This window comes from Anolis carolinensis, chromosome 4 (genome assembly GCF_035594765.1).
Source record: "Anolis carolinensis isolate JA03-04 chromosome 4, rAnoCar3.1.pri, whole genome shotgun sequence".
In the NCBI taxonomy this organism is placed as follows: Eukaryota; Metazoa; Chordata; class Lepidosauria; order Squamata; family Dactyloidae; genus Anolis; species Anolis carolinensis.
In genome coordinates this window covers 246,702,381-246,722,603 of record NC_085844.1, presented here as the reverse complement: position 1 = coordinate 246,722,603, position 20,223 = coordinate 246,702,381, and the positions used below count along the sequence as shown (strand labels likewise).

Below are 20,223 nucleotides of genomic sequence, written 5' to 3'. Positions count from 1 at the left end.
AAAGTTCTTGCTACTTAATACGTTTCTTATCCTAACAGTTGTGATTATTTCTTTTAAGTCTGTGTTTTCTTTCTTCTAAAATCTACATGCCCCTTTATAGAGCTTAAACTGCATGCTTCTTCTTTCAGCCCATCCTAAAACTTTCATATGACATAAATAATGACTGACACTTGAATCCCAACATATGCTGCTGTCAGGCTTACTTCAAAGGACCAGTCTGAACGCAGATCAAAGACAGCTGCTCTCAAACACAATCTTTATTGAAGAATACATGACTTTGGAAAAGTCGAGAATGACCTAATGTTTACATACATCTAATTTTATCACTTCTGATGCAACGTAATATCACACGCAAATATCATCATCAAACCCCACCTTCTGGATCACATTTCCACCAAGGTTTCTATCCCCCCCACACTACAGCAATTATAATTGTTTATACTTTCACCCCTGAGTTCCCAGGCTCATTTTATCTTCTCCCGCCAGGTGCTCGCATGTTTATGTTATGAAGTCAGATTCAGGGCTTGGAAATTCAGCCCTGGGATCTGGCTGCATGACATGGCGCCCCCGTTTTCTTCGTCCTCCTCTTCGGTTCTTCTTTCACCATAGTCCTGAAACAAATCAAACAATAACTCTATGGGTCCATTTTGTCTAAAGTCCCCATATATTTTTTCAGCAAGCTGCGATGGAAGACTGGGTGTATTTTCCCTAAACTTCTTGGCAATGCCAATTGGAAAGTCACTTCATTGATAACACCCTGTATTCTGAATGGTCCAATATATTTGGGGCCCAGTTTTCTTGAAGGTAACCCCAATTTGATGTTTTGGGTACTTAACCACACTAGATCTCCTTTATCTAATTTATCGCCTTCCACCCTCTTTCTGTCTGCGAACGTTTTATACTTTTTGTGTGCTTCTTTTAACGATGCAGTCACTTGATTCCAACATTCCATCATTTGCGTTTTCCATTTCCCTGCCTCTGTTCCTTCATTTTCTGTCCACCTCGGCAATTGGGGTAAAGGTTGTATTTCATACCCGTAAACTACTTCAAAGGGGGTTTTGTTTGTTGCTGAATGTATAGTTGAATTAAAGGCTAGTTCCGCAAACGCCAACCACCTAGACCAGTCATTTTGTCTCATGTTAGAGTACATTCGAAGGAACTGCCCAAGCGTTTGCTGAGTACGTTCTACCGCCCCGTTTGTCATGGGGTGAAAAGCAGAACTTAAACTCCTTTCTGCTCCTAGCATTTCCAAGAATTTTTCCCAAAATTTTGCTGTGAATTGTACTCCTCTGTCACTGACTACTCTACTTGGACATCCATGTAATTTGTAAATATGGTTTATGTACAATTCAGCTAGTTTCTCAGCCGATGGTAGCTTCGTCAGTGCTATAAAGTGGGCCTGTTTAGAAAACAGGTCTAATACTGTCCAAATATAACGATGTCCTTTGCTGACTGGCAGTTCTCCCACAAAGTCCATAGCTACACATTCCCAAGGCCTGGTAGGTTCCGCTACTGTCTGTAACAATCCCATAGGCTTCCCTCCTCCCGATTTATTTCTGGCACAATCATCACATTGGACAACATGATTCTTTATGTCCTTCCTCATTCCTGGCCACCAACAATGTTTTGCTATTGCCTTTGTTGTTTTGGTAATTCCTGTATGACCAGCGCTCTGGTTGTTGTGAAAACGATGCAGAATCTTAATCCTTAATATTGCTGGGATATACAGTTTCTTGTTTACAAACCAAAATCCCCCCTTCTGGTCCCCCTTTTCTGCGTTGGACGCGATCCATTGATCTCCTTTATAAGACTGTTTTAGTTCATTTCCCCAGTTATCTTCCCCGCCGAGTTCGACAAAAGCCGTGTCCTCCTTTTGGGTTTGTGCTCTTGTCCTGACAGCTAAGCCCCATTGTTTGTCAGAGAATATTGTCCCCTCCTTTGCTGTGGTTAGGCCTTCGTGTTGAGGCATGCGTGAAAGAGCATCTGCCAAGACATTCTGTTTCCCTTGAAAAAACTTTAATTGGAAATCGAATCTGCTGAAGTATTGCGCCCATCTGATTTGTTTGGGGGACAATTTTCTAGGAGACTTTAAATACTGGAGATTCTTATGGTCAGACCAAATTTCGAATGGGATTCCGCTTCCTTCGAGGAAGTGTCGCCAGCATTCTAAGGCTTTTAATATGGCTAATGCCTCTTTTTCCCATATTGGCCAACTTTTTTCAGTTTCGCTGAACTTCCGTGACAAATATCCACAGGGTTTTAAGTTCCCATTTTGATCCTTTTGCAATAGCACTGCCCCGTACGCACAGTCTGAGGCATCGCAATGGATTATGAAAGGGCTCCTGATATCAGGGTGTTTTAAGATGGGTCCTTCAGTGAAGCATTCTTTTAAGGTCTCGAATGCCTTTTGGCATTCTGGCGTCCAACTCAGTTTGGCGCCGGGAGCTTTCACTTTTGCTGTCTCCCCTTTCCCTTTTGTTTTTAAAAGTTCTGTAAGGGGTGCGGTTATTTGTGCAAAGCCTTTTATGAAGGGTCTGTAAAAATTTGCAAACCCCAGAAATGATTGTAATTGCCTCCTTGTTTGAGGCACTCCCCATTCTTTCACATCTGCTACTTTAGCTGGATCCATAGCTAACCCTTCTGGAGACATCCGATATCCCAGAAAGTCAATTTGAGTTTTATTAAATTCACATTTGGACAGTTTTGCGTACAGCTTTGCTTCTCTTAGTCTCTGCAAAACTTCCCGGACCAATTTTACGTGCTTTTCCTTATCTTCAGAAATGATCAAGATATCATCAAGGAATATGAACACCCCTCTGTACAATAACGGGTGTAGTATTTCATTTATAAGCTGCATAAAGCAGCCGCTTCCATTTTTTAACCCGAAAGGCAAAATTTCGTATTCAAAATGGCCGAATGCGCAGGAAAATGCGGTTTTCCAAGTATCCTCCGGTTTGATCCTTAATTTATGATACGCTTCAATTAAATCCAGTTTAGTAAATATGCTCCCTTTCTTCAATACGGTAATTAAATCCTTGACTAAGGGCATAGGGTATTTATTGTCCTTGGTAATTGCGTTTAAATTTCGATAATCAATGCACAATCTTAGGGAATTGTCTTTCTTTCTCCTAAATAACACTGGAGCCCCGAGAGGAGAATTAGATGGCTTAATGAAGCCTCGAGCCAGGTTTTTATCAATGTATTTTCTCAATTCCTCCTTCTCTTGCACAGACATGGGATACACTTTTGGTTTTGGTAAGTCTGCTCCTGGGGTTATTTCAATCCCTACTTCTATATTTCTTTTGGGAGGCAATTTACTGGCCTCTTTCTGATTGAAAACATCCGCAAAGTCTCTGTATTCAGGTGGCAATAGCTGTGGGTCTATTTCCCCTGCTTCGTCTTCCTCGTCCTCCTCTTCTGCAATTTTGCTTATCTCCCATTGCATCTGCTGTTCTTTAAATGCTAAGCTTTTTCCTCTCCAATCTACTTCAGGATTTGCTTGTTCGAGCCATGGTATCCCCAATATTACATGGTATGTGGCAATAGGGGCTATCACAAAGGATATTCTTCCTCCCCATTTGCCTATTTTGCATGGAACTCCCCGTAATTCCTTTGTAGATACTTCCCCAGCAGCGACTGATCCATCTAGCTGCGAAAATGCAATTGGGGAGTCAAGTGCCATCTGCTGGCATTTCAGCGCTCCTGCTAATTCTGGGGTTATAATGTTCCTAGAACACCCGCAGTCTACAAACGCCTTGCAGGTGGCCCGATTTTCTAGCCCCGAGAGGCAAATTGGTACTACTATCATGCGTTTGTCCCGACTCACCAATCTTTCCGAAGATTCTGGGGCCTGCACCTCCTCCTCCGCACGCCTCCCGGTTGCTGGCTTGGGTTTTGGGGCTTTTGGCGGCTCCCCCTTCCGGGCCCAGCATTCCGCTGCTCGGTGGCCCGTCTTCCCACATACAAAGCATCCCGGTTTAGGTTTGTTGTCGTCTCCTCTGGAGGGAATCCCCGGCCTCCCTCCGGGTCTTTCTTGCTTCCTCGTTTCTCCTCGACCTCTCGCCACCGGTCTTTGCTGGCCGCTGCTGCTCCTGAAGCGCTTTACTTGGGCCAGGGTAGATTCGACGCGCCCCGCTAGTTGAATCCATCCCTGGAGCGTCTCGGGGTCGTCTCTGTGCGCTGCCCAGCTGAAAATCTCGGGGCGTAGTCCCTCTTTAAATAGTTCCACTTTGGTTACTTCAGACCACTCCGGTACCCTTTCCGCGAGGTGGAGGAATTCCTCTGCGTACTCGGGCACCGTTTTGTCCCTCTGTTTTATTCCTTTCAGCTGGTCTCGAGCCCTCAATTGCTCTAGCCGGTCTCTGAACCGGTTCTCCAGTGCGGCGAGGAAGCGGGGCACTGACCTCAGGCATGGGTCGCGTCTGGCATGCAATTGCACATACCAGCTGGCCGCTCCTCGCTTTAGTGTGTTGCCGATGGCTCGAACCCTGCTTGCTTCGGAGGGAAATGTGTGTGCGTTGTCTTCCATGTATCCTCTAATGCTAATTAGAAAAAAGTTCAGTTCATCTGATTCCCCTCCGTATTCCAGCTTGAGATCTTCCCTTCTAGGCATCCATTCTGCAGCCCTTTGATGTTGTCTGGGCGGCATGGGGAAGGGTTGCATCAGGTTTCCTCGGGCGGCTCCTTGGAACACGCCGCGCCCCACTCCGGTGGTCATTCTGCGCGGCTCCTGGAAGTCTGCCGCCGCTGTCGGCTCTTCCGCCCATCCGCATACTGGCCTAGCTGTAGCCCCCTCATCTCGCCTTTCCTCGTCGTACGGCACATCCTCCTCCTCTTCCTGGACCCCCCGCTCCTCTCCGCCTTCGTCTGCGAATCCACTGGACCCGATCCCTGGCCCCAGTGGCCTTTCCACCCCGACGCCCATTCGGGGGGTTGGGAGCTCTGTTGGAGACGGCGGCCTCAGGGTCCCCAGGGCTCGCTGACGCTCCACTTCTCGCGCCATGCTGTCCCGGAACTGCAGCTCCTGCCAGTATTCCTCATCTCCCTCGTCCCTTGCCGCCACGGGACTCTGCGTTGACGCCCGCTGGCCCCTCTGGCTCCAATCTCCTTCTTTGCTTGGTTCTCTCTCGGCGCCATATCGGCTGGCCTCCTTCTGGAGATTCTCTTCCAATAATGGCACCAATCTCCCCACGGTTTCCGACAGCCTGGATAAATTAGTTTCCAGGATGGATAACCGCAGGGCCACGGTCTCCGGCATACTTCCTCCAGATCCCCAACTGGTTTCTGCAGCCGCAGAGACGCCTCTTCCGAGCCTGGGAATTCTCTGGGTCACGCCGTTCGGCTTGGGGTACCCCGTAGAGGAAGCTATGGCTTGCAGCGTCTCTTCTCTCTTCGGCCGGGCCCCTTGCAAAGGCCTCTCTGCCTCATTTGGGCTTTGATCTTCTTCCTCGCTCATTATCACTTCACTGCGAATTCCGCAGGAGGGTGAGAAATGGGATTCTCGACTTTAATGTCAGGCTTACTTCAAAGGACCAGTCTGAACGCAGATCAAAGACAGCTGCTCTCAAACACAATCTTTATTGAAGAATACATGACTTTGGAAAAGTCGAGAATGACCTAATGTTTACATACCTCTAATTTTATCACTTCTGATGCAACGTAATATCACACGCAAATATCATCATCAAACCCCACCTTCTGGATCACATTTCCACCAAGGTTTCTATCCCCCCCACACTACAGCAATTATAATTGTTTATACTTTCACCCCTGAGTTCCCAGGCTCATTTTATCTTCTCCCGCCAGGTGCTCGCATGTTTATGTTATGAAGTCAGATTCAGGGCTTGGAAATTCAGCCCTGGGATCTGGCTGCATGACATGCTGCTGCTGGTTATGATCATAAATATCATACCATAGTAAGTGTATAATCATAAAATGTGATCTCCACAGGTGAGAACATAGGCTTTAAGCACCAGTGTTTCTTTACTTCCCATTCTTACTTTCCAGAAAGTTCAGAGGAAGCAAGGTTTTTCTCCTCTGTTTGCTGGCTCTGTGAATGACTATTTCCAGTGTAGTGGCCATGACCAGACAGTCAAAACCAAAACAAAGATTATTTCTAAAAATTCTGTATTTCTCATTTTTAAAAAACAACAATATAATTTAAGAATGCATTAGGTAAACCTTATGAAACATAATTTAAATTATGTACATAATTTAAGAATGCATTAGGTAAACACCTACACAATTTTATATTAGTTAAAATATAGCCATCTGATCAAATAATTTAAAGAGGAAAACTGATGTGAATGTAAGTCCTGTATCAATAATAACAACAACAACAACTTTATTCTTATATCCCGCCCCATCTCCCCAAAGGGACACAGGGCGGCTTCCAAAGGGACCAAGCCAAGTGGAACATGAAGTAAAATACATCACCATAAAATACAATTGCATTATAGGCATTAACCACAAAAAACATGTAAAACATCATAAAAATATGAACTCAACAACAACTGATGCCAGTAGCCAAGTACAGTAGGCATGGTCAAGAGCTAAAAGGGCGGGCCAGGGCTTGTGCAATATACTACAGGGCCAGGGCAGTAATAAAGTGCAGAGGCTAGATATTAAATAGAGCTAGAAGGCCAAGTCAAATTGTTAAACAGATTAGTCAAAGGCACATTGGAACAACCAGGTTGATATAACAAGTTGATATGTTGCATCTCTCAAAATAAACAATGCCAAAAACTTAAATGATGTTCTAATGAACTTTGTGCTGATATGAGATCAACAATATGAAGGATAAAAGTTGACCAAATAAATTCAAAAGGGTCTTTTAATTTTCCCTGTTACTGTGAGTCATTCTTTGCAATAGAGATACTATCAAAATTTTGTCAGGCTAGTGCCAAAGAGAAATATCACTAAGACTTTTCCTGGCCCTGGCAATCTCTATTTTGGCTGCTTCCAAGGTAACAAATGTAATTCTTATGTTGCAGATTCCGGTTTTCAAACTAACCTGTTTTTAAGTCTGTATGCATAGTATGCACTCCACTACCCAAAGCCTCTCAACCTTTGAAACCACAACAATAATTTCCTGAAGATAGTTCATGGAGATACTTCTACCAGCCATTGTCAAAGATATTTAAGAGGAAATAGGCAGGACAAATAAAATGAAACCTAGGCTTGGAAGGATGCAGAAGGTACTTTCTGCCCTGAAATTCTGTATTTCACAATTCCAGGGTGAAACAAATAAAGTTTTCACTTCATGGTCAAGATGGAAGACTTTGCAGGAGAAAACTAATGAAATTTGGGGAAAGCTCCATATTTCAGAAGATGTAGCACGTGAAATCTCAATTACACCTGCAATGGAACCGTTATTTATTTGTAGAATCTGTAAATCTGACTTCTAGTCATACTTTTAAAAGGTACTTCCAAAAAACCGATTTATGCCGGAATTTGGATGAGGATATATGCATTGAAATATACACCAAACTCGAAGCGAGGCAATAATGACAGATGGTGTTCATATCTGAATCCACGTCCCATGGAATCTTCTTACATTCTATCTATGCTTCTGAAAGTAGTAACTGTGAAAAAAGATCTTTAGGTGGTATCTCTTCTTGTAATTTGAGTCTATTGGTCCATCTTGCAGGTTCCTTTGTATAAGGAGCAGGAAGGGAACTTGGCTATTTGGAGCAAAACAATTTCAACATATAGTTGAGAATCCAGATCAGCTCTGCATTTTTATTTTTATTTAAAGTGGGAAGAAGTGAAAAAGAGACATCAAATGGAACTGAAACAGCATAATGCAGCTGTGTGGATGCATTCTTCCCTATCTTCATAGCTTTTCTTTTCTTCTCTTCCTCTCATTCTCAATAAAGACAATGTTAGTTTGCACTAGCGCAGGCACAATGAAGGAGGGGGCAATTACTCAGACAAATCCACCTAATCCTATCTGCAAGAAGCAGTTTGTCGGGGCTGTTTCCATGACAAAACCCGTGGGTGGCAGCACTGCTCAGGATTTTGCAAGGAAGTCATGCTTGGAAGTTTCTCCCCAGGAAGATTCATTAAGCAGACAAGAAGATGGAAACAAGCAGCTGGCTTGCTTCTGTTACTAAAACTGGGGAAACTGTTTCTGCCTCCAATCACTTGAACAGTGCGGAAGGAATTACAGTCAAAGCCTATAAGGTAATGACCACAGTTTGATGCAATTATAGTGAAGAAATTATGACAAGAAATACAAAACCATGGTTTGAAGGAACCACCTGAACCCCTTGTTGCAGCACCTTCAGCCATTGCTAGTCTGTTTCCAGGCACAACATAAACACACATTAATACATACAGTAGAGTCTCACTTATCCAACGTAAACGGGCTGGCAGAACGTTGGATAAGCGAATATGTTGGATAATAAGGAGAGATTAAGGAAAGGCCTATTAAACATTAAATTAGGTTATGATTTTACAAATTAAGCACCAAAACATCGTGTTATACAACAAATTTGACAGAAAAAGTAGTTCAATACACAGTAATGCTATGTAGTAATTACTGTATTTACGAATTTAGCACCAAAATATCACGATGTATTGAAAACATGGACTACAAAAATGTGTTGGATAATCCAGAATGTTGGATAAGCGAGTGTTGGATAAGTGAGACTCTACTGTATTTAAAGTATTTATATTCCTATGTTATGACCTTGAAGACCTTATGGTAATCCAAATAAGGATTACCATCTGCAGGCTCACAAACAGCGGATTCAGCCCACTGAGGATTCAAATGGACACAATACTGCACATTTGAATTTGCATTGGGGAGCATGTCAGGCATTCATTTTTGCCTTTGACGCAAAGAGGTTCCTTTGCAAAGCAGATGTGGTCAGCTGGCAGGGCTGCTACCATTTTTAATAGGGGCTGAGATAAGCCTTGCCTGACATTCTCCGTTTCTAATCCTCCTACCGCAAGCAGCTATACAGTAAAGGTTTTACACTGCAGATTCTGGCGCAGCTGGTTATTAGCCAGCTGCAATAAATCACTACTGACCGAGAGGTCATGAGTTCGAATCCAGCCTGGTTCGGACTGAGCTCCCGAGCATTAAATTGCCTAGCTCGTTGTTTACCTAAGCAACCCAAAAGACAATTGCATTTGTCAAGTAAGAAACTTAAGTACCATTTTATGCCGAGAAGGCCAATTTAACTAATTTACATCACCATAAAAACGTCCAGCAGTGTGCGGAAGAATGAGGAAGTACTCCATCAAGGACTCGGTGTCATAGTGGATGATGAAGCAGCAGCTCCCCCTGTGGCCAGAATGGAGCATACCCTCATGAAGCCGGAAGCTGGAAAATGTTAAATTGCCCGTGTCTCTGTCTGTATGCCGTATGTCTAATGACATTGAATGTTTGCCATGTATATGTACATTGTGATCCACCCTGAGTCCCCTCCAGGATGAGAAGGGCGGAATATAAATACTGTAAATAAACAAATAAACCCTGTGTACTGACAAAATGGTAGCCAGCATGGTGTAGCAGTTCTACAGCTCTGGAGTCCAGGGTTTGATTCCCTTCTCAGCCATGGAAACTGGGTAACCTTGCATAAGACACACTCTCTCAACCCCAGGAAACTCATAATAGGTTCGCCTAAAGAGTGGCCACAAGTCAAAAGGACTTGAAGGTACACATTAATGGACAAAATGGAATGAAATCATTAGTACTCAAAAGCTTTAATAAAAAGCCAAGTTTTATCTTGATGCCAGACTGAAAATGCAAGTGCAGAGAGGTCATTCCACAATCGTGGTGCCACAGTGAAGAAGGCCTGACAAGGTCTCCCAGAAGCAAAATACAGGGAAAACCTTTCCAGCAGACAGCAATCTCCGGGGAAACATATATAAGAAAAGGTGATCTCCCGTCTATCTTCCCACAGTTTATTCATGACATAATCATTCAAAAGTTTAGGTATCTTCTTTGCCTACCTGTGCTGGGACAGATTGGTGGTGACTAATACAGTTTTCACCTCTTCAACACCACTGCCATCAACCATATTGTCTGGAGTGGTCACCACCACCACTTCCTCCATGTGAACACTCACATCCGGGGTCGCCATTGTGCAAAAGCAGAGTGCAGTAATGATAGATGATGGTGGAAAGAAAGGCCCTTGTTGGGAGCTCTCACCCTATTGAAGAAAAGAAAAGTGTTACCATTTGCATTTATTCATAGACGTTCACAGTCAGCAGAATTCTTTTTAAAATACAAAAACCATAGATTATTTTAGCTTTGCCACAATAGATTTCACAAGCAGAGGAAGGAAACATTTGTCATTGCTACCTGCAGAACAGCAAGAGCAGAGACCAAAACCAGCTTTCCCATATGGTTATTCTTATGTTTTTATTTTGGTTGTTGCAAAGTTTGAAATGACTGATTTGATTACAAGTTCCAAAATCCTTCAAACAGCACAACTATCAGCTGAGGTCTTTCAATATAGGAGAGGTAAGAAATACTTTAATATAGCCAGCATGGTGTAGTGGTTTAAGCACTAACCTGACTCTGGAGACTGGTTCAAATCCCTGCTTAGCCATGGAAACTCACTGGGTCACCATGGGCAAGTCATATCCCCTTAACCTGAAAACAAATCCTGCCAAGAAAACCCCATGAGACTTGTTCTGAGATGAAGAGAATGCCTTAGATCACAAGTCATAAATGATTTGAAAGTAACACAACTCACACAAACACAACTTTTCCAAGGTCTGCTTTTCTGTAAGTACTTGATGCAAAGCTAATTTTATCTGTTTCCTAGTGGTGTGCTCTAAATTTCTTTTGCTTAAGTACCATTAAGATTTTTGCATGACTCTGAAACTAACATATCACTCAAACACACACAGCGATAAATGAAAACTCAAGAAAGAAGTTACAGTTGAAGATCACAGTTGAGTCTCCTTGCGGAGAGAAGTGGGGTATAAATAAACATAATAATAATAATAATAATTAAAATGATCACTTATTCCAATAAGTTGCTGAGAGGTTGCTAAAGAGACATTTTTTTGACGCAAATATATACTGTCTCCATCAGCCAGCATCTTTGAAGAGCTAAATGCTGATAATCAGGGACCCGTGAAATATCCACTAATAGAAGAGCAGCAATGTTGTTTAACAGACATTTGTTGTCAATGGGTTGTTGTGTTTTCCGGGCTGTATGGCCATGCTCCAGAAGCATTCTCTCCTGATGTTTTGCCCACATCTATGGCAGGCATCCTCAGAGGTTGTGATGTATATATCTCATAACCTCTGAGGATGCCTGCCATAGATGTGGGCGAAACGTCAGGAAAGAATGCTTTTGGAACATGGCCATACAGCCCAGAAAACACACAACAACCCTGTACTTCCGGCCATGAAAGACTTCGACAACACATTTTTTGTCAATGTCTGTCATCATGTTTACTTGAATTTATGGCAACCCTATGCTGTAAAACCTCCAAAACTCTGGTCAACAATGGCCTGCTTAGGTCCTCTAAACTCTGGGTTTTGGCTTTCTTGATTGATTCAATCCAGCTGCAGTGCAGTCTCTCTTTTCCTACTTACTGCCCACCACTTTGCCAAGTATTAGCATCTTTACGGGAGCCCTCGGTGGCCTAGGGGATAAGAGCCTTGTGACTTGAAGGTTGGGTTGCTGGCCTGAAGGCTGCCAGGTTCGAATCCCACCCGGGGAGAGCGCAGATGAGCTCCCTGTATCAGCTCCAGCTCCATGCAGGGACATGAGAGAAGCCTCCCACAAGGATGGTAAAACATCAAAAAAACATCCGGGCGTCCCCTGGGCAACGTCTGTGCAGACGGCCAATTCTCTCACTCCAGAAGCAACTCCGGTTGCTCCTGACACGAAAAAAAAAGCATATTTGCCAATTACTTACATCATTACACGATATGTCCAAAAAAGGACAGAACCAGTTCAGTCTTTTTTGCTTCTGATGAATTGCAAAACCTAATATAGGGCAAGTGCAATTCAGGGAGAAAGCAATTGCTAAACTCTATACATACTACAAAGGCTACTTTTCACTAGCTAGCATCACAGCTTGGAAAAGGAAGGCAAAAGCAAACCTCCTCCGAATAATTAGCAGACTTTTTGGATGATTTTTCAAAAATCCTAAATTAAAATGGTAGTTTTCACTTTGTTTCTGTCCCCTGAAACAAGATGACTAAATGTCCTTGAGACAGAAAAAGACGCTACTCAGGATGCCGCTCTGGAGCTAAAATGAAAATTAGCCACCCAACTAGAAAACTCGTCTTTTCTCATATAAGAACCTTTTATGAAATTAATCATAGCCAAGAATGTTCAGAGTGCAAAACTCTAGCATGCATGTGTGTTGATCAGGTGTTTACAAAAAGGTGTGAAGAGATTTGGTATAAGACTGCCTCTGCCCCCTCCCCCCTTTGAGCATTCTCCGCCTCAGTGGGAGAAAATTCAGAAGACAGAGAATGCTCACTCATGCTCCACCCGGCTCCTCAGAGCTGCCATCTGCCACTTAAAAAATTATCCAGGTTGTCCTAGAATAATGCTATGCCGCAACAGGCAGTATGAATCAGTGGAGGCTTGAAAAAGATGTAACCCTGTGCCACTGCCAGCTGTCACTGCATCCCAGCTGCAGAAGATGGAATGGAAGTGGACCTAACACAATGGTTCTGTTGTGGGGGGAAAAACAATTTTAAGCTAATTTCTAAAATAATCTAATAATGTCTAAGTGCTTGAAATCTCCTGCTCTCACTGGAGTAACATCAAATATTTAGAAGGCAGGCCCCATTATGAGGCAAGTGTTATTTTGGCTTAGCACGCAAAGCTGTCTTCTACTGGAAGGAAGAGCAGTTTACATAAAGCAGTGCTGCACACTCTGACTGCAAGTGGTTCTCTAACATGCTGGTAGCTAGAAATACTTTAATTGAAAGTGGCATGGATTGAAATTGGGCATTTCTGCAAAGAAAGTACGTATGTGCTCTACCACATTATGGCTTTTAATAGCAGTCAAGATCAGATTTCAGAAGCTTAAATATTCTAGGATAGTTAAAGGATGTACCTATCTCCATGCAGTCACCTATATGACAAGTGTTTTATGGGTATCTGTGTGTTGATACAGAAGGACCACATACAAATGTCAGGGAGGAGTTTACCCATTTCAGATTTTGATATGTTTTCCCAAGCCATAAGAGGCTCCTGGTTCCCTTTAAATGCAGGAGGAATGCTCAATCTACATTCAAAAAGCCACATGCCTAGGCAAAAAATAGCGAGCATATAGCACAATGACAAAAGACTTGTACAGTAGAGTCTCACTTATCCAACATAAACGGGCTGGCAGAATGTTGGATAAGCGAATATGTTGGATAATAAGGAGGCATTAAGGAAAAGCCTATTAAACATCAAATTAGGTTATGATTTTACAAATTAAGCACCAAAACATCATGTTAGACAACAAATTTGGCAGAAAAAGTAGTTCTATATGCAGTAATGCTATGTAGTAATTACTGTATTTATGAATTTAGCACCAAAATATCACTATATATTGAAAACATTGACTCCAAAAATGCGTTGGATAATCCAGAATGTTGGATAAGCGAGTGTTGGATAAGTGAGACTCTACTGTATTACAAATGAGAACAAGAAGGGACTTTTTCCACAGTTGGTGGACGTGCAGAAAAGCTAAAGTATTCTGGAAAGATATACACCAAAGAATACAAAAGATGTTTGAAATTAAAATCAAATTGGAACCTAAATATTTCCTTTTAGGTATGATGGATATAGAAAAAGAAAATAACAAGGAAATGTTGTTTAATTATTTGGTAACAGCGTCCAGGATGATCTATACTAAACAACAGAGAGATAAAGGAATACTGGAGATAAATTCTTGGATTAATAAGATCTTAGAGATTATGAATATGGATAGACTTGCATATTTATTAGCCAACAACCAAGGCAGATCAAAAAAACAAACAAACTGGGAACTGATTAAAAGCTATTTAAAAGATGAGAAATTCAAAATATTAATTTGAGAATACAAGGGAAGGAGGTCAGGGAGAATAACTGCTCTGAACTGAGAAGGAAAAAAAAAAAGGAAGGCGACGCCTGTGACACAATAGACAGAAGAAGAGACTATGTGGAATTGAATTATATTAAAAACACCATACAAATAGATGGAAGTCATTTTAAGCATTTTTTCTTCTTTATTTTTATTTTATTTTCTTCTTCCTCTTCACACACACACACACACACACAACCACACACATTATTTTTCCCTATCTTTTTTTCTTTTTCTTTCCCCTTCTATCTCTGTTTTGTGTATGTGGTTACTTTCCCCACTCCCGTCACATCTTACCTCTTTGTTTATGCTTATGTTTATATTTATCATAAGTTTGGCAAATGCATTCAATAAAAGTTATTTTTTAAACATCGGAAAGGTACTGAATGCAGCATCTAGAACAGGCATGGGCACACTTCGACACGCCAAGTGTTTTGGACTTCAACTCCCACAATTCCTAAGTTTACCGGCAGTTAGGAATTGTGGTAGTTGAAGTCCAAAACACCTGGAGGGCTGAAGTTGACCCATACCTGACTAGAAGAGATGTAGATTCAACATCATGTGCACAAAGTGGCTATTTAGGTGAAGAAGAGTTGCACCAACTTGCAACTTGAGTTGAGCAAGAGGTGCCAAGGCCAAAAGGGGACCTGAACAGAAAATACTTGAGTAACCTCCAACCTGTGACATTCTCTGTTCAACTTCAATGGTGGAGGATAACCTTTTACAACTTTAGTGACGGCTGCATTTATAATCATTAGTAATCAGTCTGTGCAGAGCCTGTGAAACCTGAGACTCCAGCCATACCTGTTAAAAGTTCACTCGAGTTAAATTTGCTGCTTACCAACCCTGTCTCCCGGCAAACAACTTCAGCCTGATGCAGAAACACACATCTCTGCCCACAGCTAAAAGAACACAGACAGGAGGAGGAGATGCAAAAGAACTTATGACGCATACTCTGCTAAGTCAACTGTAGTTAAGACAGATTTTTAAGAGTTCGGAGTGAAAAGATGGAAATATCACACACAATCCAGTGAGCTGGATTTAGGGAGAAAGTAAAAACATAGCCAGGCTGATCCATGTCACACTGTGATTTTAACAAAACAGTACTAGAAGGAATTAAAATTGGCCTGATCCACTACCTACCTTTCACTAATTCAATTTGTAGTTGTAAATGCAGAACCTCCTGCACCAGTTCCCATGTGCTTTTTAATAATAATAATAATAATAATAATAATAATAATAATAATAATAATAATAATAATAATAATACACTTTATTTCTAGCTCGCCTACTCTCCTTGAAAGGACTCGGGCGGTTTTCACCTTCTCAGTTTACCTTATTCAGGTTATTCTGAAATGTGTGTGCATATGATTAAAAACAACAATGGGCACTGCTCACACTAATAACCTTACTGAATGCCATAAAGTACAACACACTAGTTAGTATTTGTTTTTAACTGTTAAGTCGATTTGAATGTAACCTCCAAGTCACCCTGTCCTCAACAGCGTTGTCTTGCTTCGTTAATTGAGCCTTTCTGCTCATCCTCTTTTCTTACAGCCTTCTCTCTTACCAAGTGTTATCGTCTTTTCTAGAGAATCATATTATGAAGTGACCAAAGCATGACAATCTCTGTTTAGTCATTAGTCATTGATTTGTACAGGACAAATTTACTTTTCCTGGCTGAAAGGAAAATAGGTGTTTTCATGCAGAGCCATAAGAACTGAAGAGGAAAAGGAGATAATAAAAGAACAATGCTTTTCTTTGGGAGAAAAAGTAGAAACCCCTATGGAAAATTAATGAAATTGCCATGAATCAGCTGCTTGGGCATCCCTTTCCCTCACAAATTCCACAACAGGGGTTTTGCCAAAGAAGAAAAGCCTCCCAGCTGATCTTGTAAGCTAAATAGGGCCAGCCCTTCCTGGTCATGGACCAACAAGAAACAATAACTGCTGTAAGGTAGGTAAAGGTTTCCCCTGATGTTAAGTCCAGTCATGTCTGACTCTGGGGGTTGGTGCTCATCTCCATTTCTAAGCAGAAGAGCCAGCGTTGTCTGTAGACACCTCCAAGGTCATGTGGCCGGCATGACTGCATGGAGCGCCGTTACCTTCCCGCCGGAGCAGTACCTATTGATCTACTCACATTGGCATGTTTTCGAACTGCTAGGTTGGCAGGGGCTGGAGCTAACAGCGGCCGCTCACGCTGCTCCCGGGGTTTGAACCTGGCTACCTTTAGGAGAGAGGAATTGGCAAAACCACTTTACCAAAGAAAACACCATGAAAATAGTAAGTCATGATGCAAATAAACATGCAGGATCTGACCTTGGTCAGATGGAAAAGTCAATGGATGGCCATATATTAACAGGTAAATTGAAAGGTCCATATGTGTACGTATATATGTATGTATGTGTGTGTATGTATGTATGAGGAAAACTACCTCTGGAGAACTCCTTGCCTAAGAAAATCCTATGAAAAATTCACAGGATAGCCATAAATTAATAGATGTGACACACATATACACTATTATAACAAATAAATAATTTGACCAGTTCACTACACTGCAAGAGGCCCTTCCTCCTATCTGACCTTATAAGCTAAGCAGGCCCAGCCCTGGTTACTACTTGGATGGAAGACCACCAATGAACACCAGGTGCTGCAAGGCTACATTTCAGAGAAAACTGGAAAAAAAACTGCCCCTAGTAACTCCTTGCCTAAGAAAACCCTATGGAAAATTAATAAAATTGCCATAAATCAACAGGTGACTTGAAGACCCATATATGTATGCATATACATATATCTTTATCCATACAGGCTGGGCAAAATTTACAAAGGGGTTTTAATATTAAATAACTACTTTATTCTTTTTTGTTTTTAATATACAATACCAGAGCATCATACACAGGAAACAAAACCACATTACATCATGTGTAAGGCGTGTATTACCATGGTCAGATCGGGCTTCTCAAGGTATGGGCGCAGCTTGCGCATGAGTTTTAACTGTGCGAAGGCTCTCCCGGCCACCATCAACACCTGGGCCTCCAGGGTCAGCACTGAGTCCAGGAGGACCCCAGGCAGCAAAACTCGCGGTTCACTTTTTGCGGATTCACTGTTTTGTGGTTTTGTAAACTCTAAAAGACTATTATAAATAGTAAAAAATTACAATTTACAGCCTATGAAAGGGAGGATGGAGAAGTCAAAGGGAGAGAAAAGGAGCCCAAGCAGCAACGGGAGGAGAAGGAGGCGATTTATCAACACACGATTGGTTGATAAAGACTTAAAATAGTGTATAACTATTAAATAATGTATAAATATTAAAATAAATATAGTATCCCTACTTCGTGGATTTTCACTTACTGAGGGTGGTCCTGGAACATAACCCCCGCGATAAGTGAGGGAACACTGTATAATGTATATTTGTGGTACATACAAACCAACCAACCTACACTTTTGTGAATTGATGGCAGTTATCTACTGTTGTTTTAAAAAATTGTATTATTTTGATTTTATGTTATATGTGTTGACGGGCGTTGTTATAATTTTATGTGACTTGTTTTATACTTTTGTACCGTTTTTACCTGTTATTTGTTATATGTGCACCCTGTAGTGCCTTGTAAGGCACCCTGAGTCCCTTCGGGAAGATGGTGGCAAGGATATAAAGATTATTATTATTATTATTATTATATATTGTATCAACAAACCAACCAACCAATGTACACTTTGACACATGTGTGTAATATATCTGTGGTACATAAAAACCAACGAACATACATTTTTGACACACGTGTGTGTAATATATTTGTGGTAGAGTTTCACTTATCCAACATAAACGGGCCGGCAGAACGTTGGATAAGTGAATGTTGGATAATAAGGAGGGATTAAGGAAAAGCCTATTAAACATCAAATTAGGTTATGATTTTACAAATTAAGCACCAAAACAGCATGTTTTACAACAAATTTGACAGAAAAAGCAGTTCAATACGCAGCAATGCTACGTAGTAATTATTGTATTTACAAATTTAGTATCAAAACATCACAATGTATTGAAAACATTGACTACAAAAATGCATTGGATAATCCAGAACGTTGGATAAGTTAATGTTGGATAAGTGAGATTCTACTGTATTTATAATATACCTGTGGTACATACATACCAAGCAACATACACTTTTGACACAAGTGTGTGTAATAGATTTGTGGAACATACAAACCAAGCAACATACACAAGTATGACATGCAATATATTTGACACAAGTATGTATGCAATATATTTGTGCTACATACAAACCAACCAACCAGTCATCATAAATACATACATTATATACCAGGGGTCCTCAAACATTTAAAGCAGAGGGCCGGTCCACAATCCTTCGGACTGTGGAGGGGCCGAATTATCATTTGGAAAAAAAACCGAACAAATTCCTCTGCACACTGCACATGTCTTATTTGTAGTGCAAAACAACAACAATGAAAGAACAATAAAATGTTTAAAAATGAAAACAATTGTAACCAACATAAACCTATCAGGATTTCAATGGGAAGTGTGGGCCTGCTTCTGGCCAATGAGATAGTCAAGTGAATTAAGATTGTTGTTGTTGTATGCCTTCAAGTCATTTCAGACTTTGGGCGAGTGTAAGTCTAAAATTATTTATTTATTCATTTACTACATTTATTTATTACATTTATATCCCGCCCTTCTCACCCCAAAGGGGACTCAGAGAAGCTGTATGTACATACAATATAGTATATTATTAGCATAGCATAATATTAGCATTATGTATTACTATAGGACACGGAACAATGGCTTCAAACTACAGGAAAGGAGATTCCACTTGAACATCAGGAAGAACTTCCTCACTGTGAGAGCTGTTCGACAGTGGAACTCTCTCCCCGGGGCCGTGGTGGAGGCTCCTTCCTTGGAGGCTTTTAAGCAGAGGCTGGATGGCCATCTGTCGGGGGTGCTTTGAATGCGATTTCCTGCTTCTTAGCAGGGGGTTGGACTAGATGGCCCATGTGGTCTCTTCCAACTCTACTATTCCATGATTCTATGATTCTATATTGAACTATACCACTATACTGTAATATTATATGTAATATATAATGTATAATTAATATTATATGGTATTGTTATTAGTGTTATATTGTATAACATTATAATATTATTATCAATATTATATGTATATACAATATATTATATTATTAAAATGATATAAAAATATTATATTCTAAAACTGAGGTCAAGGGCCAGGTAAATGACCTTGGAGGGCCGCATCCGGCCCCCGGGCCTTAGTTTGGGGACCCCTGTTATATACACACATTTTATTACAACCTACATATCTATGTCTCACACACAAATCTAAGCAAGACGACAAGTTTTCCCTCCGCACTGCGGATGAGGCTTTCCCTTTGAACGGGGAGTTTTCCATGGAAGCTGAGGGTGGGAGGGCGGGGGAGAGGAAAGGAGAGAGGAGCCCAGGTTTGGGGAGCCTTTTTCTTTCTTTTTTTTCCCGCCTCCAGACTCGCGTGTTCCTCCGGCGCGCGAGAGGCGAGGGAGGGAACGGGAGCGCGCGTGCCTGCGTGCGCGGCCCTTGTCCCCTTCCCTCCCTCCTCCCTCCTCCCTCTTTGCGTCGCCCCTGGCAACGTGGCGAGGGGGAGGGGGGGCGGGGGAGAGACGGCCTGGCGCAAACGCCGCCGCCGCCGCCGTAACGTCCTGACGCTCCGCAGGGACCCGAGGCCGGACGGAAGGGAGGGAGGAAGGAAGGAAGGCAGGAAGGAAGGAGGCTGCGTCCTTCTCCGCGGAGGCTCACTTACCTCGCTTTCCCGGGAGAGAGCCGGGGAAGAAAAGCCGCTGAGGGGCTTGATTCCCTTTAATGGCGGGAGGGCCGAAGGGGGGGCAGAAAGCCTGCCTTGGCTGAGGGAAACGCGGAGACTCTGGGGCGCATGCGCGGCTCCGAATCGGGCCTCCTGACTGCGCACGCGCACCTCCTCCTCCTCCTAGTCTAGGGCAACCTGCACTGAGACTTATTTCACGCCCGCCGGGTGGAAGTCAGGGGAAAGCCTTCGCTGGCGCGCTCTCCACTTCCTGATTTGGCCGGGAAATAAGTCCCGCAAGGAGAGCCCCACTGCGGTTGCGCGGAGGAGGAAGGCAAGGATAACAAGACCCGCGTATGAGGCAAGCAGGGAG

The 20,223-nt window shown here is 42.3% G+C and overlaps 2 protein-coding genes across 3 annotated transcripts in view; both read right to left on the bottom strand.

Annotated features, from left to right (window-relative positions):
* Positions 1–20,011, bottom strand: part of gmeb2 (glucocorticoid modulatory element binding protein 2) — a 34,071-nt gene extending 14,060 nt beyond the window's left edge. The window contains exons 1-2 of one of the 2 annotated variants that reach the window (XM_062979099.1): positions 19,851–20,011; positions 9,964–10,163 (exon numbers count right to left, since the gene is read on the bottom strand). In XM_062979099.1, coding sequence (XP_062835169.1) covers positions 9,964–10,094 — 131 coding nt within the window. In that variant the 5' untranslated portion in view covers positions 10,095–10,163; positions 19,851–20,011. The remainder of the gene's footprint in view (positions 1–9,963; positions 10,164–19,850) is intronic. The other variant, XM_062979098.1, reaches the window with a different exon arrangement.
* LOC134298547 (uncharacterized) lies at positions 240–5,878 on the bottom strand. The gene is made up of 2 exons (XM_062979097.1): positions 3,827–5,878; positions 240–611 (listed from the first exon to the last, which is right to left on the bottom strand). Exons 1-2 carry the CDS (start codon positions 5,453–5,455, stop codon positions 504–506), a joined length of 1,737 nt encoding a protein of 578 aa, XP_062835167.1. The 5' UTR covers positions 5,456–5,878; the 3' UTR covers positions 240–503.
* Positions 20,012–20,223: the final 212 nt, after the last annotated feature.

What these genes read in the sequence shown, in the direction of transcription:
- LOC134298547 (XM_062979097.1), bottom strand. Translation starts at nt 5,455, where the DNA reads ATGAGCGAGGAAGAAGATCAAAGCCCAAATGAGGCAGAGAGGCCTTTG. An exon ending in CAGAATCTTCGGAAAGATTG is followed by an intron (nt 612 to 3,826) that starts GTGAGTCGGGAC and finishes GATTTGTTTCAG; the next exon opens with GACTATGGTGAAAGAAGAAC.